Source organism: Myotis lucifugus, unplaced genomic scaffold (assembly GCF_000147115.1).
Source record: "Myotis lucifugus unplaced genomic scaffold, Myoluc2.0 scaffold_955, whole genome shotgun sequence".
Lineage (NCBI taxonomy): Eukaryota > Metazoa > Chordata > Mammalia > Chiroptera > Vespertilionidae > Myotis > Myotis lucifugus.
Genome location: NW_005872003.1, coordinates 68,539 through 85,997, shown reverse-complemented (window position 1 = coordinate 85,997; position 17,459 = coordinate 68,539). Strand labels below are relative to the sequence as shown.

Genomic DNA, 17,459 nt, shown 5'->3' with positions numbered 1-17,459 from the left:
TCCCTGCTCCCTGGGCTCACAGCTCACTCTGCAAAGAGGGTTTTCTCAGATCTTTGCAGGAGAAAACTCCTAGCTGGAGGAAAGGCGTCCTTTTCCGAAGAGGACAAAGAAAACGAGAACTGGGAGTGTAGGGCGTTTCAGATCGTATTTTGGTACAGTTTTTTTTTGTGTGTGTGTGCTCTTGAAATGACATTCCCTATGTGTCCTTAATTTGAAAAGCCAGTGTTTTGTTGTAATACTGAATTCAACAAGAGAGCTTAAAAAGATTGACAGCCATAAGACAGTAAGCAGGAACCTCTGACACGTTTGGAAGTGACACCATTAAAAACCAGGATGGACTTCTGAGTGTGCTGATTCATTAAACGTTCACGGATGCTTCTGCACCAGACACTGACCGACAAGGACGATGAGCTTCTAGTCTGTGCTGGGCAGCTGGTCTTTACCAGCCAAGCTTCCTAACCCAGTTTCATCATTCATCAAGGACGTGCCAGCTAAAATCACTGTGCACTATTGCAGTAAACAAACATCAGTGTGACCAAATGAAAAGGTTAGAAATGCCAGGGAGAATGAGGGTGTAGAGGAGCCAGGACACCCCATGCTGCTGGTGGGAGTGTCAGCTGGTACATCTCTTGCTTATTCACTGGCTTGGTGATATTGCATAAAGCTACAGTGTGTACAGTTATCATCCAGCAGTGCAGCTCCTGTGGCTACGCAGCAGAAAGGTGTACATGTGCTCCCCAGAAGATGTGCGGGAGTCTTCCTTATGGGAGAGAGAGAGAGAGAGAGAGAGAGAGAATATGAGAATGAGAATTCTGGTGAAATCCGTTTGTTTCAACCATTCTTGAAGCTTGGCTTCCTGAGCAAATAGGTTACTTTTTTTATGCTTAGAGGAAGAAAAAAATGAGTGTTTGGCATTATTCCAAACTAGAGGCCCGGTGCACAAAAATTTGTGCACTCGGGGGGGGTCCCTCAGCCCGGCCTGTGCCCTCTCGCAGTCTGGGACCCCTCGGGGGATGTCCACCTGCTGGCTTAGGCCTGCTCTCCGGGGGATTGGGCCTAAGCTGGTAGTCAGGCATCCCTCTGGCAGCCCAGGAGCCCTCGGGGGATGTCCACTTGCCAGCGGGGAGCAGGCCTAAGCTGCAGTTGGACATCCTTAGTGCTGCTGAGGAGGCAGGAGAGGCTCCCACCACCACCACTGTACTGGCAGCCGTCAGCCTGGCTTGTAGCTGAGCAGTGCTCCCCCTGTGGGAGCACACTGACCGCCAGGGGGCAGCTCCTGCATTGAACGTCTGCCCCCTGGTGGTCAGTGTGTGTCATAGTGACCAGTCATTCCCAGTCGTTCTGCTGTTAGGGTCAATTTGCATTATTATATAGGATAGAGGCCTGGTACACGGGTGGGGGCCGGCTGGTTTGCCCTGAAGGGTGTCCCGGATCAGGGTGGGGGTCCCGCTGGGGTTCCTGGCCAGCCTGGGTGAGGGGCTGAGGGCCGTTTTCAGGCTGGTCAAGCCTCCCAGTGGGGTCCCTCACCCCATGGCGGTGTGGCCAGCCTGGGTGAGGGGCTGAGGGCTGTTTTCAGGATGGCCACACCCCCTCCAGGGTGGTGGTCCCTACTGGGGTGCCTGGCTAGCCTGGGTGAGGGGCTGAGGGCCATTTTCAGGCTGGCCACAGCCCCTTCAGGGTGGCGGGGGGGTCCCTCTGGGTTGCCTGGCCAGCCTGGGTGAGGGGCTGATGGCCGTTTTCAGGTTGGCCGCGCCCCCCGGCGACCCAAGCTCCCAGCCTGTCCTTTTTTTCTTTTTCTTTTTTTCATCAGGTATCTGGGATTTATTTATCTTCTATAATTGAAACTTTGTAGCCTTGAGCGGAGCCCAGGTCCGGCCAGGGCAGGCGGGAAGCTTGGCTTCCTCCATCGCTGGGGGCAACCCAAGCCTCCTGCTCGCTCCAGCTCCGTGGCAGCCACCATCTTTGTGTCAGAGTGACGGAGTGATGGTTAATTTGCATAATACTCTTTTATTAGATAGGACTAGAGGCCCGGTGCACAAAAATTTGTGCACTCGGGGGGGAAGGGGGGGTCCCTCAGCCCGGCCTGTGCCCTCTCGCAGTCTAGGACCCCTCGGGAGATAACGACCTGCTGGCTTAGGCCTGCTCCTGGGTGGCAGAGGGCAGGCCCAATCCCTAGGTGCAGCCCCTGGTCGGGCTCAGAGCAGGGCTGATTGAGGAGTTGGGGCGCCGCCCCCTGTCATGCACAGAGCAGGGCGGATTGGGAGGTTGTGATGCCACCCTCAGTCACGCTCAGGGTAGGGCTGATTGGGGGGTTGGGGCACCACCCCCTATCACACTCAAGGCAGGGTCAATGGGGAGGTTGCGGAGCCACCCCCTGTGATGCACAGAGCAGGGCCAATCAGGGAGTTGGGGCGCTGCCCCCTGTCACTCACAGAGCAGGGCCCATCAGGGGGTTGGGGAGCTCCCCCCTGTCACGCACAGAGTAGGGCTGATAGGGGAGTTAGGGCACCGCCCCCTGTCACACACACAGCAGGGCGGATCAGGGGGTTGGGGTGCCGCCCTCTATCACCCACAGAGCAGGGCCGATCAGGGGGTTGGGGCGCCACCACTGTCACACTCAGGGCAGGGCCGATGGGGAGGTTATGGCTCTACCCCGTCACACACAGAGAGGGCCCGTGGGGGGGGGGTTGGGGCGCCACCCCCTGTCACACACAGAGCAGGGCCGATCAGGGGGTTGGGATGCCACACCCTGTCACACACAGAGCCGCAGGGCGATCAGGGGGTTTGGGCGCTGCACCCTGTCATGCTGATCTGGTGCCAGGAGGCCTCGTGGCTCCGCTGATCCCGGTGCTGGGAGGCATATTACCCTTTTACTATATAGGATAGAGGCCTGGGGGCTGGCTGGTTTGCCCTGAAGAGTGTCCTGGATCAGGGTGGGGGTCCCCACTGGGGTGCCTGGCCAGTCTGGATGAGGGGATGATGGCTGTTTGCAGCTGGTCACACACCCTTCAGGGTGGGGGTCCCCACTGGGGTGCCTGGCCAGTCTGGGTGAGGGGCTGAGGGCTGCTTTCAGGCTGACTGAAGCTCCCAACCGCTCCTTTTTTTCTTTTTTTTTTTTCTTCTGGGCCAGCTTTAGCTCTGGCTCTAGCTCTGAGGCTTCCGCTGCTGGTTTCTTTGCCGTTCTATAATCGAAACAATGTATAACTTCAGCTCTGAGATCCCAGCCGGCTATATTTGTTAGAATGTTTCAAACTGCCAGCTCAGAGGCCGGCAAGGCAGGCGGGGAACGTTGGAGTCTGCAGTCACTGGAGCAAGCAAGCCTCACGTTCGCTTCCAGCTGCCTGGCTGCCGACCGCCATCTTGGCTGACAGTTAATTTGCATAAGGATATGCTGATTAGCCAATGGGAAGGGTAGCGGTCATACGCCAATTACCATTTTTCTCTTTTATTAGTGTAGATAGTCGGAAAATGGAAACAACTCAAGTGGCCATCAGCAGTTACTGGCTGAATGGTTGTGTGTGTCACACTTTTCAGCTTTGAGCAAACTCCAGCTGCTAGATGCGGGCAAATCTCATGAACATGTTGGTGAATGAAGGGAGCCGGGCACGAAGGGTGCCCCTGTGTGAGTCCCTGTGGGTGAGGTCAGCCATGCGGAGCGTGCGAGGGCGCGGCCCCGGCAGCGGTGGGCGGTGGCTAAGGGCTGGAGGGCTGCTGGGCTTCTTGACAGGCCCTCTCTTGCCGAATTGTGGAGCTGAGGACACTTACGTGCTCGCTTTTGTGCTGAAAAATAAAACATTTACAGATTAGTTATATTTTAACTTATTTTTTAAATATTTCAGAGTAATTGGCAATGCCGTACACACCATCATATTGTAATTGTAGCGATGAATTGAGGAAATTACTGATTTCTAATTGTTCTATTTTGTGCATTATTTTTTAGGTATGAATTGAGAATTCGTTATTTGCCAAAAGGATTTCTAAACCAGTTTACTGAAGACAAGCCAACTTTGAATTTCTTCTATCAACAGGTATAGGAGGGTGATTTAATAGACTTTTTTTCTTTGAATTTTACTGATTACATAGCTTTATTTTAAGAATTAGATGAAATCTAACATTTGGGAGAATATAAGTTTGTCACTCTTAGCTAGTGAGAACTTAGGAACTTTGGACACTTGGTGAATTTTTGTATGCTTGGGCAACTCTTAACAGATAATTTTATGTGGAGACAGTAAGTCCTAGGTGACACAGCCGTCGTTCACTCTCTGATTCAAGTTTAGTTCACATGCTTGAGTGTCAGCACGCTCAGTAGATGCAGACTTTGTGTCAGAGGTGACTGCACCTGTATAACCTCAAAAGCAGTTTCCATAATAAGCCAGGATTGGCTTTTTTACACCAAGAGGAGCTTGCTGTTCGCACCTGACAGTATTCGTTAGGCAGTAAATACATGTGGCGTAAAGGAACCAACACAATTTTACGACCGAGTAAATCTTACTTGTTAGTATTAGTGAGCTCTGCCCTCAAAATGTCTAATGAATATCAGAGACATTTGAACTACAATTTTGCCACTAAATGCACTTTTATTTCTTAATCACTTTATTGAGAGTCAGTGTCTGTTCTGAGTCTGAATGACAGCACCCGAATGCCTTGGGCGTTCTGTGTGCGGGCGGCGCACAGGGACTCCTGTGTCGTGATGCGTTTCCTTGTGTGTTTGTTGTGCCCTGTTATTCTGTTGAACTTCACATCTGGGAATCCTGAGGCTCTAGACGGGGGAATGGTGAGCATCCCTGAGTGTTATCTCTTGTTATTCGTTCTGTTTCAGAAGAATCTGTATTTTTGTTGTTTTGGCTTTTTTATCAGGTTAGATATGAAGGAATCATGTTTAGATTCTCTCTACCACCATTCCCAGAGAAGCGGAGAGGGAACTTACAGTAACCTCCCTTACTGTTATTATTTATTCTGAAAGCTCATCTGTACTCCACTGTTCCTTGTGTCCCATGCTCTGGGAGGGTGTCGTGAGGAAAACCTGTCAGTGGACGTGGTGGGTGTGGGTGGCTGACTTGTTGGACATTGTTCCGTGGATGTAGAGTTTCATTTAAAGATGCCCCAGACGGGACTCCCAGTGTGAGACAGGGTGAATGATCACTCAATGTTTTTGACCCATTTTAGAATTTCTGAAAGATATTAATCAGCACACTGTAAATAAACTAGAATCTTGTTATAACTTATTCACTGGAGAGCAAGAGTCCATAAAAACAAGTTTTGACACTAAAGCTAATGGCTCATTCTAAAACAAAACTATTGTCTTACCCTGAAATAGAGTTTTCCCTTTGCCATATAGTATTTTATTCCTCTTTCTCTCTCTGAACTTGTACTTGTTAAAAGTGTGAATATTTGGTTGGTAACCTCTTGCAAGCAGTGGTGGCCATTGGTTTGAAGGGCTGCGTCAATGTTTAGTCAAGAAGTATTTGTATTGCCCGGCCGGCGTGTCTCAGTGGTTGAGTATCAACCTATGAACCAGGCGGTGACGGTTCCATTCCTGGTCAGAGCACACGCCCAGATTGTGGGCTCCATCCCCAGCGTGGGGCGAGCAGGAGGCAGCTGATCAATGGCTTTCTCTCATCATTGATGTTTCTGTCTCTCTCTCCCTCTCCCTTCCTCTCTGAAATCAATAAAAATATGTATTTTTTTTTTAAAAAAAGTTATCATATTAGCTGAACTTGTACAGAAACCATTAGCATTATTGAAATTGTTGGCTCTTAGGATGCCTGGTCTGACATGAAGTTGTCATTGTTTTGTCTACAGATATTTTAAGATTTAGATGAGTATGTCCGTCCCTTGGCTCGCAACACTGAATGGAGCACCATGACTTCACTCTGGTGTAGAAGCTAACCGCGCCTGGGGAAGCGTGCCTGCGGCCGGGCACACTGTTTTCTGTCGTCCAGTCTTACTTGCGGGCTTCGGGGTCTGTTGACAAAGTTGTTAGCTGACAGAGTACTCAGAAGAGAGCAAAGCAAAACACAAACTCTCCTGTGGGGGCCAAGGCACTGAGTTGACATATAGAATCAAGTATGGAGTAGTTTAGGGCTAATACTTTCTGTTACAGCCCTAGCTGGTTTGGCTCAGTGGGTAAAGTGTTGGCCTGTGGACTGAAGGGTCCCAGGTTCGATACTGGTCAAGGACACGTACCTTGGTTGCAGGCTCTTCCCTGGCCAGGCCCTGGTCGGGGCTCGTGCAGGAGGCAACCAATTGATGTGTTTGTTTCACATCGATATTTCTCTCTGTCTCTCCCTCTCTCTTCCAGTCTCTAAAAATCAGTGGAAAAATACCCTCAGGTGAGGATTAGGAAAACCAAAAACTTCCTGTTAGAGATGTGAGTGGGTTTTATATTACACCCTGTGCTGCATTCTATTGCACAGTAAAATGAAAAACTCAAATATAATACATGAATTTGGTTTTGATGAATGAAATAAAGCAAATGATTACATTTTCCCACCTGAAAATAGTGTTTAAGAATCATGGGATTAATCTTTAAGACAGCCTTGTGGTGATGTATTTTCCTCGACTGGAATTGATATTCTGCTGTGGGGAGAGTGGTCTGCTAATGGGAGAGCGGAGCTCTGTTTGGAGGGGAGAGCGTTTCCCTCCACGGAGGTTCCCCCGGTGCTTCTTAGCGTGAGCATCAGTGCAGGTGCTGAGCCCGTCATGGCCGTCGGAAGGAGGCGTATTCCCTGCTTCACCTGAACAGGTCCTCCCGCGGAGAGGTGCTCTGCGGTCGCGTGTACTCACTGTGGGAAGGCATTTGTAAAATTCTGTTAGATTCTCCTCTTTACGTGAGATGTTGAGCATGTTTTATTATTTTGCAGATGGATCACAGGTGGTGGGTAGGCGGAAGCTTGTCAGTTGCAGAGTTCACTGGATGTTGAAATATGTAGATGTTCCTGGTCTTGCACGAAGGTCCAAAAAATGCTGAAGTTTGAGTTAGAAAATATGTCCACTGCGAATTTGCATGGGAATAGGGGCTCCCCTCCAGCTTTCCCTTCTGACAGTAGGAAGGGTGTAGAGCAGCTCGAAGTTATTCTGACGAAGTTTGTTGTTTCTTAAAGTCCCATGTGCAGGCTCATAGGTTACACCAGCTCTTCTTAGGAGGAGAGGCTCTTGTTAGATCTTTCACTATTTTTTTATTATTCATCTTCATGTCCCGCATCGAGCGTCATTACTGACAGTATGTACACAGTATGCTAAGGTGAACATCTATTGAATGAGTAAGTCTCAAATGTACTTTTTAAACAGCATTGTTTTCCCATTCCTTCGTTGCAGGTGAAGAGTGATTATATGTTGGAGATCGCGGACCAGGTAGACCAGGACATCGCTCTGAAGTTGGGTTGTCTAGAAATACGGTAAGGCGCTAACTGCACAGTCTTTATGCATCAGTGGCTTTTGTTATTTTGGGAAATTACTCAGATATTTTCCTTTTCTCATAAAGATTATCAATAAAATATTGAATAAAATGTGAGCAACAGCTTGAGGACAATTCTCTTGCATGTCTGATGCGGTTGCCCTGTGATGGGGGCCTCCACCTGAGTGGGTGTGGCTCCGACTGTGTGCGGACCCTTGAGGGAAGGTGACGTTCAGAAGTAGTGAATGTAGCTGGTCCCTTACGGCTGGAATCTGTGCCTCGTCTTTCCAGAGAGTCAGACCTGCTTCCCCTTAAAGGGGAAAGGAGGCTGCTCAGTAGAAATGGTCTGGGTTGCCCTGGCCGGGAGGCTCAGTTGTTGAGTGTTGTCCTGAGCACTGAAAGGTCGCATTCGGTTCCCAGTCAGGGCACATAACCAGATTGTGGGTTCAATCTCCAGTCAGGGTGCATGTGGGAGGCAACCAATCAATGTTTCTCTCTCATGCTCTCTCTCTCCCTTTTTCTCTCTAAAAAATTAATAAAAACATTTTAAAAAAATAGTAAAAATTTCAAAAAAAGAAATAGTTCTGGGTTAATCCATTGTGCTTCATTAGGATGTGGGGACATGCTGTGAATTAGGTTCGTTCTGTTCGAGTACATCCGAATGTTTGTGGCTGAGCCACGGGATAGTTAAGTCCCTCCCACCTTACAGTTGTTATCATTGGACAACATAGACATTCTTTACACGTGTATAAAACTTCATATCTTTCCTGATTTTAGGCGATCGTACTGGGAGATGCGGGGCAATGCACTAGAGAAGAAGTCTAACTATGAAGTATTAGAGTAAGTATCACACGTTGGAAACGAGCCTTCTGGAAGCAAATATTCAGAACTAGCCCATTCTTCAAATTGTAGTTTTCGTTAGTTGATCTTTACTTGAAAGTAAATATTATTTAAAACATACTAGGAACTAATTTAGAAGTTTCTAGAGGGTGTCGGGGTAGGGGGCAGTACTTGATATCTGAGATGGTTGTCCACTCCAAGTTTTGGAGAAGGAGTGTGGGCAGGTGGGGGGCTGCTGATCGGGCAGCAGGCTGATCCAGGAGGGGAGACCAGCTTTTGCGAAGGCACAGAAACTCGATGAGATAACGGCTGGAAAACCGTCACTTTGTTTTGGATAGAACACCTTGCTCTGAGGAGACAGTTGGGTTACTCTTGATATTTTTATTCTAAAAATCAACAGATCCAACTTTAGAGAATGGGAAAAGCACTATCTAGAAATTTAAATTTTCACCCTGGAGTCACATCGGTGCTGCAGATTGGAAAAGATGAGAAATTAGAGAAGTAAATGGAAAACCAGGGGCTTCGTGAATGAGCAGATAGCTGAAACCAGGGAAAGTGTGTTATGGAGCCAACAAGCATATTATAAAGATGGAGTGAACCCCACAGTAAAGACCAGTCAGGTCGTAGAGGAGAGGGTTAGACTTCAGGTGTAGGATCAACCACATGCACTGGCGTGATTTCTGTATGACGCCGCTGACTTCCATGTGTTTTTAAATATTTTATATTCAGTTTATTTGTTTCCTTATGTGATTCTGAACAGAAACCTGTATTTCACTTTTCTCCCTGATCTTTTGTACATGCCCCGGGTCTCCTGACATTCCTTGCTGTGTCCAGGCTTTATTTCATCTTATCAGCACATGACTGCCACCTAGTGGCCAAAAGCCCTGGGCACTTGGTCTTGAAAGGAAAAAAGAAAGCTCCTTGCCCATCCGTTTCCTTGGCCAGAGTGCTGGAGCTCTTGTAATGCGATTGATTTGTAGCCTGATCTAAAGAAAGTTACCGGGTTCCGGCATTTTCACACCCTCAGCTTTTGTCCTCAGCAAATCCCTGAATCTCTTGCTTCCTGTGTGAGCCTGAGATGATGAACCTCGACTGGGTAAAGGTGTCCCTTACTCAAAAAGTTCAGTTTAAAAAAGAATCCGCCTTTAGGATTAATTCACAGTTTATTTTTTTAAACTCCCATAGTCTGTTCCCCTTTTGTTACCTAACCTGGCCCATCTGCAAGTACAGCACTGCCCCCTTGACATGGAGCTGGGAGAAGAGCAGTTTACCTGTACATTGCCGTTTCAAAGAGGCAATATTTAAAATGGGTTTCCAGTAAGTGTTCAAAGAACAAAAGACTTTCTACTAAAACCACATTGCATTGATGTCTTCTGCGTATGTGTAGATCAGCGGTCGCCAGCCTTTCAGACCTCACGGACCACCAGTGGTCCGCAGACCACCGGTTGGCAACCGCTGGTCTAGATGATGACTAGTCCTGTCCCTTCGGTGGCCTTGCTGGTGAGCTGGAATGTTGTGTCCTTCCTTCCTGGATCGCATGTGCAGGGATAAATAGGTCACACTCCTGGGCTCTGGCAGTAGTGTCATTCTGTTCATTGACTTGGTGTTACTGTTACAAATCTTTTTCTATTTCAGAAAAGATGTTGGTTTGAAGCGGTTTTTCCCCAGGAGTTTACTGGATTCTGTCAAGGTAATTAGAGTTCACTGTATCACAGTCAGATGGCCACTTACTCACACCCCCTGTGATAGGCGGTTTCCTCCCTCGTGTGTAAGTTGTGATGTTGTAGGCACAGCTTCCTGCTCCTTACTCTTCAAGAGTGTCAGAAGCTGTCACAGCTGAGGAGACAGGAGACTCGAGTAAGTGAGAGCCTGACGGTCAAAGGGAGGAGTGCACAGTGTCCTCGGTGGACAGACAGTGACACGTGGGCACAGTCTGTGGTGCCGTGGACAGGGCTGGACCAGGGCCACGGAAGGTGTCCACTCAGGTGGGGCTCTGCTGTCTGCTGGTTTGAGAAGTTGCTCTCCAGTTCCAGGTGATGAAATAAAGTGCTTTCTAGAGCAGCAGTGGGCGCTCAGTTTCATTCTTAGAGAAACAGTAATTCTCATGTCCGATTAGCAGGTGCCAGTGTGGGGTTGGCACTTAGTCAAGCACAGAATCCCCGGCTTAGGAGTCACTCAGCACTCCATTGTGGTCATCTGCTGCGTGCCAGGTCCCGAGCGTGGGCGCCAGGGAGAGTGAACCTGGTGTCTGCATGAAAAGTTCCCATCTGATACAGGCCCCTGTGGGCAGGCTGAAAAGAAGCAACCCATGCTCATGGCAGCAGCATTTACAGTAGCCAAGTCAGGGAGCAACTTCTGTGTCCATCGATGGATGAATGGATAGAGAAGATGCACACTCAATGGAACAGTACTCAGCCATAAAAAGAAGCAGATCCTGCCCTAGCCGGTGTGGCTCGATGGATAGAGTGTCGGCCTGCGGACTGAAGGGGTCCCAGGTTCGATTCCGGTCAAGGGCACATGCCTGGGTTGTGGGCTCGATCCCCAGTGGGGGGTGTGCAGGAGGCAGCCAATCAATGATTCTCTCTCATCATTGATGTTTCTATCTCTCCCTCTTCCTTCCTCTCTGAAATCAATAAAAATATATATTAAAAAAAAGCAGCAGCAGCAGATCCTGCCATGTGACAACATGGCTGTTCCTGGAGGGCAAGTGCTGGGTGAAATAAGTTAGAGACAAATACTGTGTGATTTCACTCCTATGTGGGATCTAAAGTCTAAATCCCAAACAAAACAGACCCAACTCATAGACACAGACAACAGATGGGTGGGTGCCAGAGGCGGGGACGGGTGGGGGAATGGGGGGAGAGTCAAAAGACACAGACTTGCAGTTACCAAATAAACGTCCCGGGATGTGACGCACAGCACGCGACTGCAGCTGAGGAGACCGTCTTGCATATTTGAACGTTGCCAAGAGGAGCTTTAAAAGTTCTCTTCTCAAAAAAAAAATTTGCAACTCTGTGAGGTGATGGGTCTAACCAGACATTGGGGCCATCATTTCGCAATATATTCAAATACTGAGTCATTGTGTGGTCTGCCTAAAACTAACACAATGTTATGTCAGTTATAGCTCATTTTTTAAAAAGCACACTTTGTATGCACTGTTAGCATATCTGTATTTAGCAGTCTGTTCTTTCTTTATTGGAAATTTTCTTTAGCATTACATCATAACCTTTTCATCTGGAAGCCCTAGGCATCCATTGTTGCTAGCGGCATTTGATAAGTATTCAGTTGACTGATATTAAATTATTTTCGTGTTGTAATTTCTGATACTCTGACCTAATAATACTGCTTCATTATTATTATTATTATTTTAGTCCTCACCTGAGGATATTTTTCCATTAATTTTTAAAGAGTGGAAGGGAGAGGGGAGAGACCCAGAGAGAGAAACTTCGATGTGAGAGAGACACATCAATTGGTCGCCTCCCACAGGAGCCCCAACCATTGCCAGGGATCGAGTCTGAAACTGAGGTCCATGCCCTTTGACCAGAATGGAATCTAGGACCCTCCAGTCCACAGGCCAACACTGTCCCCTGACCAAGCCAGCTAAGGCCATGCGGCTGCATGGTGAGGAAGTGTCACGTTCTGAGTGGTTTTCTCTCTGTGAATCTGTTTGAGATTGAATAGCATGCGGGGTAGATGGGATGCCTTGTGTCCCACGCAGATGAAGGGCCGTGTTTCTCTGCTTCCTCATACATTGATGCCAGTGAGCAGTGTGCTCCCACATGTCCGTGTGTGAGTCCCACCCCTGTGCTCACTGTGCTCCCACGTGTTTGTGTCTGAGTCCCACCCCGTGCTCTCCTTTTCAAAGCCCCTGCGTGAACATACTTTTCTCATATTTCTTCATGGAATTCCGTGATGGGACTTTCATGTCTGTCACCATCACACAGCCGTTCTTAGGGCTGGGGAGAGAGCTGGGTAGACAGACCCAGCAGCGTGCGTTCCTACAGACAGCCCTGCAGAGCCTCTTTGTGCCAAGCCTGCCGTTCTGTGACCGTCCTCAGCGGGCATGCCCTGGATTTCCCCTGCTGGGTCAAGAGTGTGGTTTTCTAAGGTTTCTGGTGGGAGATGCCAAGTCCGTCGGAAAGGCTGCACTGACTGCCCCCCTAGCAATGGGCCTGTGAGTGCCGCGGCTCCTCACCTGTGCCAGGTCCCTGTCACGGGCAGGGGCATGTTTTTAATGCCTCACTCTTTACATGTTCAAATGAACCAACGTTACCTTACACATTTCCATCTAAGATACAAAGCTCGGAGCCGCTGTACTATACACTGGAAAGTGGTGAAGGTGGTATTTCCGTGTCTTTGTATTTTATTATCGCTATTTAAAAAGAAACACAGCTCTGACGAGGATGGCATTTGCAAAGCTGTGACAGGTGCACGAGTGTGTAGGGAAGACCTCTTCCTCGACGTCAGCTGGTCTTGCCGAGCGCTTGCCTCATTCCCGACTCTGAAAGGTTTTGTGATTGTCGCGCAGGCCAAAACACTCAGAAAACTGATCCAGCAGACTTTCAGACAGTTTGCCAACCTCAACCGCGAGGAGAGCATCCTGAAGTTCTTCGAGATCCTCTCCCCAGTGTACAGATTCGATAAGGAGTGCTTCAAGTGCGCGCTTGGGGTAAGTGCGGCTCGGGGGGGTGCGGGCGCGGCCCGCTGGCTTTTCTTACCTGGTGTATCTACATTTCTGATGGAAATGGAATTTGTCACATTTCGAACACCAGAATGTGGGGAAATGCCCAAAAGGTGTATCAGTGTGAGTACAGTCATCTCTCTTGATGGCATGCCTGTGTTCAGTTAGACTCTATTCCAGCTGTGCAGGCTGTTGATAACCTGTTCCCGAAGGGCTAGTTTGCCCTGTTCAGACTGTCTTCCCAAGCAGCCATTAGCTTCAGACCCCCTGGAAGGAGCGCAGAGTCTCTGGCGAGGTTAGGGAGATGCGGATCGATGAGGTTATAAATACTTCATGTTGTTCGGTTAGACAGATGAATGGCTAGCTCAGCCAGCCTCCCATTGGTCCTTTAATGTGCCCCGGCTCTTTATCTAAAATAGTTCTTTTTCCTTCCGGTACCTCTGCCTTCACCTGTCTCACCTTCAAAAGTCAAGCTGGATTATTTCGGTGGAGCTGGCGATCGGCCCCGAGGAAGGCATCAGCTACCTCACAGACAAGGGCTGCAATGTAAGTCTGCTCTGGGCGCCCGGCCACTGCTGCACACGCCCCCTCACGTGGGCTGGCTGCCGGCCGAGGGCCGAGCTGAGGAATGGGGATTCGCTGGGTCTGTGGCACTTGTAGACGGAGCGAGGGAGAAGCCAGGGAAGGAGCTGTGAAAGAGCCAGGCCGGTGGCAGGAACCCCACGGCACCTGCCCCCTGGGCCCAGAGGAGAGTGAGCCTTGGGGCCGTGCTGCCCAGACGCCAGGGCAGGGGGCACGGGGGTACCCAGGGGCATCTCCAAAGACTCCTGTGCCTGAAAGCAAAGCTGTAAAGACGCTTTGCTGGGAGGAAGCTGAGTTTGAGTCCTTTGTGATTCAGAATTCCCGCTCCGCCCCACGGTGTAACCCATGTTTTGGGGGGCACTTGGCAGGAGAAGCTGATAGCTTGTGATGTGATAAGAGCAGGAGGCCGTAGCCAGGCCGGTTGCTTTGGATAAATGTGTCGGAATTGACTGCATGCAGAGGAGTCACCGATGAAATGCTGGAGGGCCACAGAAGAGGCCTACTGGTCTCCTGAGAAGTGAATTCCGCTTGGGAACTGAGCACAGGCCCTTGGCCTGTCTGCATGGGAAGGTCCCTGGGCACCGCCCACCTCCCGAGCTCCGTTCCACCCTGGAACTTGAGGTCTCGGACTCATGCAGGCTCAGGATGTGCTGCGAGTGGGTGGGCCCAGTCCCTCCCCGTGGGAACGGGAGCAGAACATTCGCTCCGACCAGGAATTTCTCATGGTTCTGTCTCCCCCTCCCTCCCCTGGGTGGCGAAGAGCCAAGTCAAGGACTCCCTTCTACTTCCTTCGCCTGTCTGTCTCCTTGCTCTGGTACCTGCGTGGCTCTTGGCCAGCTCCTGGGGCAGTGCCCCTCCTTGGCCACCAGGAGCACACAGAGCAGGCACATCCCAGGCCCTGCAGTGAGCAATGGTTCCAGCGGCTCCACCACTGCTCAGAAAGAGAAGCCCCTGGTGCTGCTGGGACAGTCCCTTCCCTCTGACACCCAGGCGTAGGGGAGGGCGTCCTCAGGAGAGCGGGGGTGGGACTGAGCCTTCTGGGATGCGTGGAGTCCGTCTTTGATGTGTGGTCCAGTGTGTGCCTTTTCTTCCCAAAGCCCACACATCTGGCCGACTTCAATCAAGTGCAGACCATTCAGTATTCAAACAGCGAAGACAAGGACAGGAAAGGAATGCTCCAGCTCAAGATAGCGGGCGCGCCTGAGGTACGGACGCTCACTGCCGCCGCGGGAGACGGAAGCGGAGGGGCATTTTAGAAGCCGCGGTGTTTGTAGGGCGAGGTATCCATGGGTCCTCAGCACTGGTACATTACAAATAATCGTGATTAAATGCCCCAAGAGTAGAACAGGACACAGATTTAAAAATCAATTGAGAGCATCATTGTGAAGATGATTGAAGATTAATGCGAATTACCAAGGCAATCAACTTCTTAAAATTATGTAAAAATACATGTATTCTGTAAACTGTTATTTCCCACACCACGACGTCTGGCCCCAGAGCCTGGGTTCTCCATCAGCGTGCGTGAGTGCACGAACGACAGGTGTGGCGTGGGGAGTGAGCACCAGACCAGTGCCGCCTAAGGTAGCCTTTCTGCACATGGACGGGGAACACGACGTGTGGAGGAGTCGGGCCAGCGCGGCGCAAACACTGTGTGTGGTGTGGAAGCATGTTAGGCGCTCATCCCTCCCCTGCGGTGCACGCCAGGCCCGGGGCGGCCCTCCTGGCCGTGCTCACCTGCACTGCTTCTCACCTGTCCTCCTTCCTCTCTCTCTTGGTGGGGCGTTTCTGAGGCTCTGGGAAATGCATTTGATTCTTAGTATTAAATGACATGATAAATATTGAAACCTTGTCGTAAATGGGGATTTCCTGCAAAGAGCTCTGGAAGTTCTTGTGGGGTCCTGTTGTTTTCACACGGTCCTTTGTACTTTCCCCCACGTAACAGTGGGTAGTGCAGGGAGGCAAGTTGCTCACTTACAGGGGATGGTAGGTGCTGCGTGAAGCAGCACAAGCCTGTGTTTGCAAGTCCAGCACAGCTCTGCGTGTCGCCTGGATCCACTCCACGGGGGTTGTTAGGAAGGCTATCGAAGCGCCTGTTTTCTGTTGGAAGGAGGGATGTCTACGCTCTTGGGCAGCACATACTTGAGAATAGTGACATTTCACTCATTCCCTTGCATTTAGAAAAGCTGTGAAGGATGGTTGGTCACATTTACTCCCCGTTAGTGTAGTTTCTGCAACAAGCCCTACCTTAGCTTGCTGGTCCTCTGCATTCTTCCTTTCATTAGAGGGTGCAGAGGGGCAGGCGTTCTGAAGGGGAAGACTTTTTTCACCTCCTCGTATTCTAGAAAGTGAGTCTCCATGTGAGTGATGCTTCCGTTTTCGTCTGGGTTTGCCTTCTGTCACAGTCTAGGAATAGCGTCTTAAATATCAAATTTCCTTTTTCCCTCAAACCTCAGGACCAGCCTGTTTCCCTCCCACCCCGTTTCCACGGCATCTAGCGATCTGATGTCACGCGCAGCTGTCCCGCTGGTGGTGGGGAGAACAATAGCGGCTCTTTCTCGGTCTGTTCCCCTTTTAGCCTCTGACGGTGACAGCACCGTCCCTGACCATCGCCGAGAACATGGCCGACTTGATCGATGGGTACTGCCGGCTGGTGAACGGAGCCTCCCAGTCCTTCATCATCCGACCCCAGAAAGGTGAGCTTCTGTTTCCGTTGGCGCGTGCCCACCGCGTTGTGAGACGAGCTGCCCCACAGCCTGGAGCCCCTTTCGATAGCTCTGAATGAGAACGCAGACGAGTGACTCAGCCCGTAAGTCTGCATTCTTGTTTTCCTAGGGAAGTGGCCCAGCTCCCGCCCAAGCGCTGGGTGTGAATAGAGCTTAAAGGAAGCTGGTGTGTTGTGAGCGATGCACTCGGAGTGTTCTCTAGGTGACCGTTAGCATTTTTAAATCAACTTTTGGGATAATGTTCTGGGTTGGTTTTTAGTTTCTCTTCTAATTCATGTAAATAAAACTCTTTGCTGTTTTTTCTTGTACATCTCAAAAGCTTAGAGCAGCCCAAGAACAAGATTAGTTCTAAATCATGAGGTAAAAGCAACAATTAGGATGAATAATTATCCTAGAGGGGGCTGTATTGCTTCAGAAATGGTGTGTGGGTTTTGCAAAGCAGTAGGAAGGGATGTGTCAGAGGCTTGGGCTCCTGAACATCAAAGAAAGCTTTCCCAGCAGGACAGTCGCGTGGTGAGTGCAGCGGGCACTGGGCTTTGGAAGTGTGTCGCCTGTGGCTCCAGTCCGAGCCTCTGCTGCCCTCTGTGGCGCCTCCTCTCTGTGCCACGGCGCTCATCTCTGAGCACAAAGTGTGGCCTGTCTTCTGTGGGCTTGGGGGGTCCACTCGCATGTGTGTGAAGGCCTGGGACTGCGCCTGTGCACACGTGTTCCCAGTATCAGTTCTTGTGTTCCCGTGGCTGCCACGGCTGCTGTGAACGGGACGCAGTCTGGGAACCCTGACTTGGAGATTGTTCATCTGTGAGAGACAAGTGACACCAACTTTAGAGCCTGGTCGGTGGCTCCACAGTCGTCCCCCAGAGCAGCCAGCTGTGTGGCAGGCGGACACAGGGTCCCCCCGGCATGCACCTGGTGGCGAAGGTGGCTCCAGAGGAGAGTCCGCAAGGGCTGGGTGGTGTGTGCCCACGTGAGCAGGCTGGGTGTACCGTGGAGAGTATAGAAAAGCATGAGGAGCCCTAACCGATTTGGCTCAGTGGATAGCGCGTAGGCCTGCTGACTGAGGGTCCCGGGTTCGATTCCGGTCAAAGGCACATGCCCAGGTTGTGGGCTTGATCCCCAGTAGGGGGGTGCAGGAGGCAGCCGATCCATGATTCTCATCATTGATGCTGCTATCTCTCTCTCCCTCTCCCTTCCTCTCTGAAATCAATAAAAATATATTAAAAAACAAACACGAAAAGCA

At 50.2% G+C, this 17,459-nt stretch overlaps 1 protein-coding gene across 19 annotated transcripts in view; it reads left to right on the top strand.

Annotated features, from left to right (window-relative positions):
* The window catches only part of PTK2 (protein tyrosine kinase 2), a 101,380-nt gene that overhangs the window by 19,742 nt on the left and 64,179 nt on the right, over positions 1–17,459 (top strand). For 18 of the 19 annotated variants that reach the window (XR_002827228.1, XR_002827227.1, XM_023747718.1 and 15 more), the window contains 8 exons: positions 3,941–4,028; positions 7,318–7,397; positions 8,174–8,236; positions 9,872–9,926; positions 12,765–12,905; positions 13,386–13,463; positions 14,597–14,704; positions 16,075–16,192. Coding sequence is in view for 17 of the 19 variants with exons in the window: in XM_023747718.1 (XP_023603486.1) it covers positions 3,941–4,028; positions 7,318–7,397; positions 8,174–8,236; positions 9,872–9,926; positions 12,765–12,905; positions 13,386–13,463; positions 14,597–14,704; positions 16,075–16,192 (731 nt within the window). In the remaining 2 variants the exon portion in view is untranslated. Of the gene's footprint in view, positions 1–3,603; positions 3,623–3,940; positions 4,029–7,317; positions 7,398–8,173; positions 8,237–9,871; positions 9,927–12,764; positions 12,906–13,385; positions 13,464–14,596; positions 14,705–16,074; positions 16,193–17,459 lie in introns of those variants that run through there. The other variant, XM_023747725.1, reaches the window with a different exon arrangement.